The 12,579-nt window shown below is 39.6% G+C and overlaps 1 protein-coding gene across 1 annotated transcript in view; it reads left to right on the top strand.

Moving 5' to 3' along the window:
* SPATA21 (spermatogenesis associated 21) overlaps positions 1-12,478 on the top strand; it is a 44,042-nt gene extending 31,564 nt beyond the window's left edge. Inside the window, 5 exon segments of the mRNA XM_057501926.1 lie at positions 10,789-10,838; positions 10,841-10,912; positions 10,915-10,962; positions 11,845-12,022; positions 12,421-12,478. Of these exon segments, the coding sequence (XP_057357909.1) occupies positions 10,789-10,838; positions 10,841-10,912; positions 10,915-10,962; positions 11,845-12,022; positions 12,421-12,478 (406 nt within the window).
* Positions 12,479-12,579: the final 101 nt, after the last annotated feature.

Here is a 12,579-nt window from a genome sequence, read left to right as displayed (position 1 = left end):
TAAATAGTACTGTGGTAAACACAGGCATGCATATGTCTTTTTGAATCTGGGATCTTGTTTTTTTTGGGTCAATTCCTAGGAGTGGAATTCCTGGGTCAAATGGTATTTCTATTTTTAGTTTTTTGAGGAACACCCATATTGCTTTCCACAATGGTTGAACTAATTTACATTCCCACCAGCAGTGTAGGAGGGTTCCCCTTTCTCCACATCCTCACCAGCATTTGTTGTTCCTTGTCTTTTGGATGTTGGCCATCCTAACTGGTGTGAGGTGATATCTCATTGTAGTTTTAATTTGCATTTCTCTGATAATTAGTGATGTGGAGCATCTTTTCATGGGCCTGTTGGCCATCTGAATTTATTTTTTGGAGAAGTGTCTGTTGAGATCCTTTGCCCATTTTTTAGTCAGGTCATTTGCTTTTTGGGTGTTGAGGCATGTGAGTTCTTTATACATTTTGGATGTTAACCCCTTATTGGATATGTCATTTTACGAATATATTCTCCCATACTGTAGGATGCCTTTTTTGTCTACTGATGGTGTCCTTTGCTGTACAGAAGCTTTTTAGTTTGATGTAGTCCCATTTGTTCATTTTTGCTTTTGTTTCCCTAGCCCAAAGAGCTGTGTTCAGGAAAAAGTTGCCCATGTTTGTATTCAAGAGATTTTTGCCTATGTTTTCTTCTAAGAGTTTTATGGTTTCATGACTTACATTCAGGTCTTTGATCCACTTTGAATTTACTTTTGTGTATGGAGTTAGACAATATCCAATTTCATTCTCTTACATGTAGCTGTCCAGTTTTGCCAACACCAGTTGTTGAAGAGGCTGTTATTTTCCCATTGTATATCCAGGGCTCCTTTATCGTATATTAATTGACCATATTTGCTTGGGTTTCTATCTGGGGTCTTTATTCTGTTCCATTGGTCTATGGGTCTGTTCTTGTGCCAATACCAAATTGTTTTGATTACTGTGGCTTTGTAATAGAGCTTGAAGTTGGGGAGTGTTAATTTACTTGTTTTTAACAATTATGCTTACTCATGTAAATTTTGTGAGATAGTAAATAGCTTAGGTTATTTTTATTGTTGACAAAAGAGACAAGTATCAAAAATCACAGACGGAAAGAACCTAAAAAGTTAAACATATAGTTCTCTCCCCTTTAAAAAAAATTTTTTTTACTGTCATGCTTGACATACATCAAGCAATTTACTTTTATTGCACATCTTGTTCTTAGTTTTCATTTATAGTATTATAATCTTAAACACTTTAGTGGAGATAAGATAAACTTCTTTGACTAGTCTTAATTAAGTGCTTATATTTTTTGTTCAGGACAATTAAATAGAGCTCTTTTATAAGTTAATTTTAGCAATACCTTCCACAGGTAGAAAAATATTACATACATATATAGAAACACATAAACATACAGACAGATGTAGAATCTTACAGTTGCATTTTATAATCTTAGCCATGAAATAGGTACAATAAACAAAATTCATTAGTCTATGAAAAGATAGTTGGATCCAAATTATATTTCTGGCATATGGAACAAGTTAACGTAAGGGGCTCAGAAGGCTAAAGCATTTTACTAATATTTGTGGAGGAGAGTTAAGATTTTTCATTTCCCAGTTTGTTTCCACATGGCCTATTTTTCTTAAATGCAGGACAGTTTTGTGTCCAATGTCCTGACCTTTTACAGCATCAAAAAGTGTCTTCAGAAGAATAAGGAATATTTGGGGATTGGCAAGAAGGATGGGTGGGCTTTGTATTTCTCCTATACAACCACATTTCTGTTTTTGTAGAGACTTGCTTTGAGAAACAAGAACACTGTTTTTAATTTCTCACAGAACTGGGTCACAGCCTGAATGGGGTGACTTGCCTATCCAATTACATTATCTTGAACTTGCTTCTTTATATCAGGGAGGATATTTCCAACTAAGATGGAAAGAAAGATTTCTATGTTCTAGATTTAGAGCTGTGGTTTTGGAATGTTTTAATAAATCATTCCACAAAGGCTTTAGAATGTTTTCTTTCCCCCTGAGTACACAGTACCACTTTAGCTTAGGAAAGAAGGCCTTAAAAATAATTCCCTTCAGGCTCTAAATAAGAGGCGAACTTCTAACCATAGAGCTCCTTAAAAAACATTCTTTCAAATATCTTATTATCAGGTTCCAGCTGGTACAAACAGTAAATTCTCGTGTCAATACTGAACTCCTTTTTTTCCCCTTAAAACCAAAGGTGTACCTTTTCAAGTGACTCAAACCAAAACTAATAAGTCTTTTATGACTTAACCATGGATGTAAAAGGCATCTTCAAAGAGGTTCTAAAATAGGCAGCCCTCCCAAGATCGAAAGCCATTCCCAAAGACAGAAAGACTTAGATCACTCCCTGGAGGGTTGGTAACAGTCCATAGGATGCTAGCCGCAAACCGAGTGCCGCCCATGTCTCTGCAGGCCATCTGCATATTCTCAGAGCTCCCAGCCTGGCGGTTGGGCCAGGCCTGGCAGCTTGCACACTCCGGCAGGCAGAAAGCCAAGCTAAGGTCTCAGTACACAAGATGAGACAAACAGGAAAGTAATAGCGATCCCTGAGAGGGAAAGGATTAATAACCAATCGATAACCAAAACCAAATTCACAAGAATCACAAGCCAAAGAACGAATTCTTACAAATAGTTTTCTCCTGCCAATCTCAATTTGAAAGGAAGGGACAAGAAGCTTTTTATCTTCCTCTCTCGACCAGGCACTAGAGAGATTAGGGAGACTGACAGAGTAAGAATTCTTACCTTCTGCTGGTTAGTCAGGTCCCGGGATCCCAGCGGTAGCCCCCAGAATGGCAGTGTTCCAGCCACTGCTGTCTCGTCCTGGTCATCAGAAACTACGGAGATGAACGTTTCTGCTGTTAGGGTATACAGCTGGGACTGACATAAGACAAATTAGCAAGGGAAATGCATATGAATTTTATTTACATGTACATAACAAGAAAAATGAAGTGCCAAAGAAGTGACTAGGCCTAAGTGCTTACATACCGGGTCAAAGAAAGAGTAACAATTGTGGAAAGGTAACTAAAAGATATGGGCAGACTAAAAGGAAGATAGGAGTTATTTTAACAAGGTCTGTTTGTACAGAGTTCTCTTGGCCTGACACCTCATCTCTGGTGATAAGAATGTTTCATTCCCCTGGAACCTTTCACAGGAATTTTATCTCCTGCTTTTAGAAAGAACAAGGATGGTCAGAGTGTCCTTCTTGCATCTGCCGTGTTTCAAGTGCCTTTAACTCAAAATAATCAATATGCCCAAGCAGCATATTTTGTAATGGCATGTCCTGAACTCCTTCATAAGAAAAAAGTGAGCAGTTTAGCTCACAACTCAGTTGCACAAATGCTTTTCCTCAAGCCAACCATTGTACCTTATTATGCAGCTGAAGGATTTTAAAGAATATTGCTAGTGTATTAAAGAGATGAGAACTCAAGTGTCAGTATTTAAATAAATTAATAATTTTTAGTTTCACAAAGGATTTTTGTTTATACTGTTAGTGTGACTGGCCTTGCACAGAAGGATACCATGACTCTGAGTACAATTTGGTACCACTTCCTTGATTTATGCTAAGGACCAGTTTTACCCACTATTGTTTTTGCAGCCTCAGTGCAAAGGTCAGTACAAAAAGTCAAATATCAGTAGAAGAAGACAAGCCACACAGTGGGAGGAAATATTTTGCAAAAGGTATATCTGATAAGGACTGTTATCCAAAATATACAAAAGAATTTTAAAATAAAACAATAAGAAAATGAACAACCTGATAAAAAAAAATAAGCAAAGGACCTAAACAAGACACCTCACTAAAGAAGATAAATGGATGACAAACAAGAATATGAAAAGATGTTCAACATCATGTGTCACTGGGGAATTGCAAATTGAAACAGTGAGATACCACCACACACCTATTAGAATGGTGAAAATCCAAAACACTGATAATCATCAAATGTTGGCAAGGATGTAGAAAAACAGAAACTCTCATTTCATTGCTGGTGGGAATGTAAAATGGTACAACCCCTTAGGAAGACAGTTTGGTGGTTTCTTATAAAACTAAATAGACTCTTACCCTATGATTCAGCAGCTGTGCTCCTTGGTTATTTACCCAAATGAACTGAGAATTTAGTCTACACAGTAACTTGCACAGAGATATATATAGCAGCTTTATTCATAATTGCTAAAACCTGGAAGAAACCAAGATGTCCTTCAGTAGGTGAATGGATAAACTGTGATACATCTATACAATGGGATATTATTCAGCACTAAAAAGAAAAGAGCTACCAGGCTATGAAAAGACAGAGAGGAAACTTCAATCCGTATTACTAAGTGAAAGAAGCCAATCTTAAAAGGCTGCATACTGTATATAATTCCAACTATATGACATTCTGGAAAAGACAAAACAAGGGAGACAGTAAAAAGTTCAGGAAGGGATGAATAGGTGCACAAAGTTTTAGATCAATGAAACTACTCTGTATGGATACTGCAATGGTGGATGCATGTCATTTTACATTCATGAAAACTCATAGAATGAACACTAAGAGTGAACCCTAATATAAACTATGTGCTCTGGGTGATAATAATATGTTAATGTAGGTTCACCAGTTGTAACAAATGTACCACTCTGGTTGGGCATGTTGATTATGTGGGACTCTCTGGGCAGAGCAGAGGGTGGAGGACAAGGGGTATATGGGAATTCTCTGTATTTCCACTCAATTTTCTGTGAATCTGAAACTACTCTAAAAAAATAAAGTCTATTTCAAAAAATCTTACATAAGAAATATGCTATAAATAAAAAGCCCCCCCCAAATTAATTTACCATTTACACGAGTTAATTTCTGGACTCTATTCTCTTCTCTGTCTTTCTACCAATACCACACAGGTCTTGATTACTAGAGTTTTACAGTAACTTTTGAAATCAGGTAGAGTAGGTCCTCCAACTTTGATTAAAAAAAAAAAAAAGAGTTCTAGATCTTATTCAATTCTAGGCCCTTTGTATTTCTTTATGCATTTTAGAATCAGTTTGTCAATTTCCATTAAAAAGCTTTCTGGTATTTTGTTGGGATTGCATTGACTTTATATGTTCATTTTGGGAGAAATGATATCTTAATAATGGTGGACTTAATAATAGTCTACTAATTTATGAACATGGTATAGCTCTTATTTAGATTTCTAATTTCAGCAGAATTTCATAGTTTTCAAGATACAGGTCTTGTATATATTTTGTTAAGTATGTTCCTAAGTATTTCATATTTTCTGCTATTAAAGATATTTTTCATTTTCTAATTGTTCATAGCTAGCATATAGAAGTACCAATTTATTGTTGTATCCTGTGACCTTGCTAAATTTACTTTTTAGTGCTAGTAGTTTTAAAAATTAATTTCTTAAGATTTTTACAAACACAGTTATGTCTTTTGTGAATAAAAACAGTTGCATTTTAATGACTATAGCATCTTACTATGCCGATGGACAGTGACTGCAATGGGGTGTGAGGGGGGGACTTGATAATATGGGTGAATGTCGTAACCACATGTTGCTCATGTGAAACATAAGATTGTATATCAATGATACCTTAATTTAAAAAAAAGTTTTACTTCTTCCCTTCCAAATTGTTTGCCTTCTATTCCTTTCTCTTGCCTATTGCACTGGCTAAGAACTTCAGTGAAATTAAAGTGATGGCAGCAAACATTTTTTCCTTGTTCCTGATTATGGGGGAGGCAATCTTTCACCAGTAAATATGATTTTAGCTATAGGATTTTTGTAGATGCTTTTATCATGTTGATGAAGTTCCTTTCTATTTCTAGTTTGCTGAGAGTTTTTAGAATGAATGGAGTTAAATTTTGTCAAATGCCTTTTCTGCATCTTGAGTGGTCCAAGGTTTTTCTCTTCTGTTACTATAGTAGATAAAACTGATTGATTTACCCATGTAAACCAACTTTGTATTCCTTGGAAAAACTTCACTTGAATTATTCTCTTTACATATTGCTGGATTAATTTTGCTAAGAGTTTTTGCATCTTCCCAAGGGATATTGGCCCATAGTTTACTTTTCTCGTAATGTCTAGTTTTCCGATCAGTATAATGATAACCGCATTAAATGAGTTAAGTGTTTTCATGTTCTGAAAGAGTTTATGAAATCTTGGTATTCATTCTCCCCTAAAGGTTTGAGAACTCACAATGAAACCACTGGAATCTTGTTTTCTTTCTGGGAAGGTTTTAATTATAAATACAATGTCTTTAATAAATATAAAGCTATCTTGGCTTTCTCTTCTTGAGTATTTTTGGTAATTTGTGTTTTTCAAGAAATGTTTCTACTTTCAGTTGAATTTGTTGGCATAATGTTGTTCATATTCTTTTATTTTCCTCTTGATATTTGTAAGATCTGTAATGATGTCCCCTTGTTCATTCTTGATATTCATAATTTGTGTCTTCTCTTTTTTTCTTGATGTCTAGAGGTTGATATAATTTATTGATCCTTTCATCTTTGGCTCAAGTGATTTTTCTCTATTATTTTTCTAATCCATTTTCTAGTTTGTTGGTTTCCTTCTACTTTGGGCCTAATTTGCTCTTCTGTTTTAGGGTTGAAGTCAGCCAATCAATTTAAGACCTTTCTTCTTTTTTGATATAACTATTCAAACTAAATTTCATCCCAAGTATTGTTTTAGCTCTCATACATTTAAAAACCTTGTATATTCATTTTCATTAAGTTCAAAATATTCTTTAATATTATTTGCCATTTCTTGGTTCAAAATATTCTTTAATATTATTTGCCATAACATGGTTATTTAGAAGTGTGTAGTATAATCTCCAAATATTTTGATTATTAACATAGTTATTCATTTCTAATTCAGTTGTTATTCTAAGAGCACATACTATGTTTTTATAAAATTTGATTAGAACACAGCCAAACCCACTCACTTACATATTATCTGTGGATTCTTTGGTGCTACAATGGCTGAGTTCAATAGTTATTTGTTATCACTTCTGTGATTGATAAATTGTCCATTTACCTTGTATTTTTTATTTTGTTTAGAATTTTGCATTTCCTGGTGAATTGAACACTTTACTAATATATAGTAATCACTTGTGTCACTAGTAACGTTTTTGTCTTAAGGTCTTATTTTAAAAACCTTAATATGGCTATGCTGATTTCTTTTTGGTTAATAGTCAACTGACGTAACTTTATCCTTTAATTAAAAAAAATTTTAATCAAAGTAGCAACCTAAGTGTCCATCAGTAGATGAATGGATGAAGAAGGTGTGGTACATATACACAATGGAACACTATTCAGCCATAAGAAAGAAACAAATCCTACCATTTGCAACAACATGGATGGAGCTGGAGGACATTATGCTCAGTGAAATAAGCCAGGTGGAGAAAGACAAGTGCCAAAGGATTCCCCTCATTTGTGGAGTATAACAACGAAGCATAACTGAAGAAATAAAAGAACAGCAGACTCACAAACTCCAAGAAGGGACTAGCGATTACCAAAGGGGAGGGGTGGGGGAGGATGGGTGGGGTGGGAGGGAGAAGGATTGAGGGGTATTATGATTAGTACACATGGTGTGTGTGGGGGCGCTCATGGGAAGTGTAGCACATAGAAGACAAGCAGTGACTCTGTGGCATTTTACTATGCTGATGGACAGTGACTGCAATGGGGTATGGGGGGGACTCGATAATATGGGTGAATGTAGTAAGCACATTGTTTTTCATGTGAAACCTTCATAAGAGTGTGTATCAATACCTTAATTTAAAAAGTGTAATCAAAGTAGTAAGTGGACACAGATTTAAAAGCCAAAAAGCCCAAAGGGGTTCATAATAAACACAGTTCCACATCTCCCTCTTCACCATGCTCCTCACTCCTTAAAGTCATCTTCCAAAGGCAAACACTTTTGAATCCATCCTTACTTTTAAGTAATATGAATGTACAATATTTTGTTGTGTTTATTCCTATCTTATTATTGTAAGGGTTTAGCTGTCTGATACACTGTCCCCTCAGCCTCCCCAACCCATTCCAATATATTACTTTTGACTATGTGTTTGGGGTTTCTATGTAGGTATGTAATTATTCATAGCTGAACATTTTAGTATACTAATTTCTTTTTTTTTTATTTCCTGAAGTTGATGATTGTTTTTTTGGTACTCATTGATAGTTCCTGCACCTTCTGCACATTTCTTTTTCTGGGAGGCACATTCTAAATTATTCCATACTTTGTGTTTCAGGGTTAATTTATTTTTAGTCTCGTTGTAGGTCTGTCATCTTGGAAGTCTGTTGTCATCCTAGTTTTTCTCCCTTTCCCTGATTAGGATTCTCTTTTGCTGGATTACATGTTTTACTGTTTTTTGGTCTGCTTACTCTTTCTTGGTTTATTTGGTTTGCTTTAAAAAAAAAAAATGGGAGCATTTTTCCCCAGTAGCTTTTTTGGGTTAGAAAGGCAGCAATTCAACAATGGTATAGTAATGCTAGCCCTTAAAATTTCTGTCTTTTAAGCCTCAGTGATGCAATCAAAACTGGTTGTTCTTTAGGGAAGCTGCACTGCCAGTGTGGTATCTCTCTTCACCATGTTCCTTTGCCTTTGCCTCTCTCCTCTGTTAGTTGGCTCCTGTTTTCTGTATGTGTTATCTTTTCCTTTTTGGTTTATGCTTTCATTTTGGAAGAACATGTCCTCTAATAGCTTCTTGAGAAAGGGTGCTGGGAGGGTAAAATTTTTTAGCTTTTGTATGTCTGTGAAGGTGTTTATTCTATCCTCACATTTACTGAATAGTTTAGCTGGGTACAGAATTCTAGGTTGGTGTAATAGTTAAGGAATAGACCCCAACAGTTCAAACAAGATAGTTTATTCATCTCTTATACTGATAGTCCAGAGGAAGCAGGCAGGAAGACAAGGTTGCCCAAACACCCAGTTTCTTTCCACCTTGTTGTTCCACCATTCCCTAGGTCAGTCCTAAGCCAACTTACCAGCAACACACCTGAATTCAAAGTCCACAGGAAGGGGAAAGAAAGGAAGTGGACAGCAGTAATTTCCTTTAAAACTGTGACCAAGGAAGTTGTGTGCACTCTGCTCATGTCCTTTTGGCTCCTGTGGTGTGAAGTTATTTTCTAGTCCATCTTTTTTCTCAGCATGCTGTCTTTTCAGGTCCTAGTTTTACACAGGGTTCTAAATCCACTTTCCATGTGAGGGCTCTAGTATTTATTTTCTATGCTCTCTGGGTGAAACCTTTTAAAACCCCAAATTCCAGGCCCCCTGGGATAGACAGAAGCCTGACCAGACCATCAGCTTAAGCTGTAAAGGTTTCCCAACACTCTTGAGTAATATGCCCAACCCTCACCACTACCTACAAAGCCCTCGGTGGTCTGGCCCTGCTCTCACTTCCCGTATCTTCCCCTCTCGCACACAAAGCTAAGCTCCTCTAGCCTTCTTGCTGTTAAGCTTTCCCACCTCCTGGCCCTCTTCCTGAAACTCTTCCTTCAGATATCCATGTGACTTGCTGCCTCCCTTCATTCTGCTCAAATGTCATCCCGTCTGAGGCTTTTGCTGACCACTGTGAGCAAAATATCCCACCATCACTACTCCCTACCCACTTTACTTCCCCTCAGAGCACCCATCAGTACTGACATGGTATTGTATTTTATTTGTTCACGGTGACTCTCCCAGTAGGTCTGTGCCTATGATCTAGAAAAGTGATTCCAGGGAGGAGTGAAGGAAGGTACATGAACAGATGAGGAGCCAGTTGAGTCAATCCCCCACAGGACCTTCTGAAACTATGAATGGTGGCTCAGAAATATGTCAGAAAGAGAAGACTGTATAACTCAACTGCTGGCTCCTTTGGTCAAAGTGGCCCCCACAGGTGTTTAATTCCCCTGAATTTCTGGATTTCATGTGTCAGAAGTTTCAGGGCAAGAAGCAAGGGCTCAGGCCTTAGGTGAGACCCTGTCAGTTATCCCTGTGAAAAGCTGGTCACAGCCTGTGTGAAAGTTGCTGCAGCAGTGGCCAAATTAAGAGGGGCTGAGAGACTACAATACAGGGAACTTTTATGAGTATGTCCTGCACCTCTCTTTTCCAAGCACTTAGATCTGAGGGGCAGGTATGCAGTAAAGACTCAATAAATATTTATTGAATGAATGAATGGTGCTGCAGTCAAGTGGGAGAAAGGCAAGTAGTATTAAGAAAACAAAGTGGGTTGTGGGTTATAATGGGCTAAGTACAGGTTCTTAGGGCACCCTCAGCAGGAGGCTAGTCAATCTAAGGACAGAGGGCTTTCTGGTGAACATGGTCCTTAAACTGAAATCTGGAAGATGAGCAGGCGTTACTCACAGAGCTGACTTACAGAGCACTTGCACATCTAAGTAAAAGTATCAGGAATAGAAATCACAGGTAACATTAACCAAACTCTTTCCATGGACCAATTTGCTGAGTGCTTAATGGGTCTTGTTATTTAACCCTGTAACACATGGACTGTTTGATCTGTTTTACCCAGGAAAAACCTGAAGTTCAGAGAAGTGTCTAGGAGTGACAGGGTACGAGATAACCACTCCCCCTATTATACACAGGGGTGACTAAGACCCAATACAGGAGCAGTGACTTGCCAGAGGTCACAGGAAGTTAATGGCAGAGCCGGGACTAAAACCCAGATCTAAAACCCAGGTCTCCTAATTCCTAGACTTGTATCCCTGTTCCAAAGCTGGCCTGACGGAACAGGGGCTCAGGAAGAGTGAGAAAGGTGGAGGGTGAACTAAACATGGCCAGGCTGAACTGGGTGGGCACTGCCTCCCCAGGTATTACCATAGGAAAATGAAGGAAGGCACCGGTAAGGCCTGAGAGATGGAATCGCCATAGGCCGGTGGCGGTCCCCAAAGAAGCTTCCCTACAACCCCCAGGAGGCAGACACCTTGGAAGTCCCAGACGAAGGATCCTCAGGGTCCTGAGCCGGCGGAAGCAGCAGAACCGCGGTGAGGGCCCTGGGCATTGTGGGAGTCCTGCTCTCCTGCCCACCTGGCTTCTTTCCCTGGCCCTATGCAGCAAGACTCAGGAGCAGAGGGACAGTTTCCTACTTTGGGCTTAACTGTGTGCATGTCAGTGGGCTGGTAGTCACTACCCCACCTCCAGCTCTCTTTGACAAAGTCCTTCTGCATGGACTCTTCTTCCCTGTGCCAAGTCCTGAGCAGAGATTGCTCCCAAGAGCCTGGACTGAGAAGGGAGAATGATTAGCACTCCCAGCTCATCATTTATTGAGCACCCACAGGGGTCAGTATGCTAGACCTTTTGAAGATGCACTGGAATTTCATTCTCATTATCATGTATTTACGCCATTTTACAGACAGAGAAACACATCAAGGAAGTTTAAGCAACTTACGGAAGGCCCCAGAGCTAGCCTGTGTCAGAAAGGGGAGTTTATACCTAGGTCTGACTCTAAAACCTGTGCCCTATTCACTGGGCAAGGCTGCCTCCCTGTTAGCAGTTAGACCTGTCAGACTCCTACTATGTGCCAAGTGATGGGCTAGATTTTCAGTGTAAGTGTGTCTACCAGACTTTGCTGGGACCTATCACAAAGATACCCATTCCTTTTTAAGCTGTTATTAATCTTAATGCTATGCTCAACATTCAACTGAGTGCTTTGCATGTATTGTCTCTTTAATCCTCAAAAGCAGTTCTGTGAGGGGGGTACCACTACCATTTCCAGCTTACAGAGACTCAAGAGAGGTTAAGTGCCTTGCCCAAACCCAGTCAGCTCATTATGTAGCAAAGCAAGGATTTCACCTGGGTCTGCCTGCCTCCCAAGGCCAGGTATGCTCTGAAGAATTCCCCTTTCCTGCCTCCTCCTCCCTTGCCAGCTACCAACCTGCAGAGCCCCTACACCCAGGTACCCTGCATCCTGCTCTGCCCACGGCTGGACAAGAAGACAGTCTGCCGTTAGAAGGGCAGCCACTACGTGCTGGATCAGTGCACTCCCAGAGGCCTGGGCCCGGACATCCATAGCCTCTTCTTCCCGTCACGATCTCAAGGAAGCGGGTGGGTGCCAGGGCAGGGCTCCAGCCTGTGCCCACCCACCTCTTTCCTTCTGATGTCCTGGCCTAACCAGACGGGAATTCACCCTTCCGGAAATGATGCCTGGGAGACTGCTCCTCCAGGGAGGAAAAGGGGGATGGAGGAAGGGGAAGGAGACTCACCTTTGTTGAAGGCCTGTGTACCAAGTAGACCGTACCTAAGCCAGGGTTACTTACGCCTTCCTGTGCCCAAGACTCGGTGGTGCATAGTTTGTCCCTCTCAGACCAGCACTAACCTGCCTTTCTCATGCAGGGGCCATTATTCCATGAGGTTAGACACTATCCATTAGGAATGAGGAAACCTGGTCAGGGCAGTGCAACTATGAAGACCTATATCCTTCTCTCCCCCACCTCTCGCCCTAGGGAATACAGCTCTGACAGCCGAAAGTGGCTCAGCTCTGTGCTGGCTCGAATCCACTGAACCTGCAGAGTCCTGACTCTGGGCTGCTGTTCAAGGCTTGCAGACTGATAGGTCACTGAGCAGGGACCCTGCTGGATTTTGCTTTTGTAGCCTGGTAAGCC

Source organism: Manis pentadactyla, chromosome 4 (genome assembly GCF_030020395.1).
Source record: "Manis pentadactyla isolate mManPen7 chromosome 4, mManPen7.hap1, whole genome shotgun sequence".
NCBI classification, from domain to species: domain Eukaryota; kingdom Metazoa; phylum Chordata; class Mammalia; order Pholidota; family Manidae; genus Manis; species Manis pentadactyla.
This window is presented reverse-complemented; position numbering and strand designations above follow the sequence as displayed.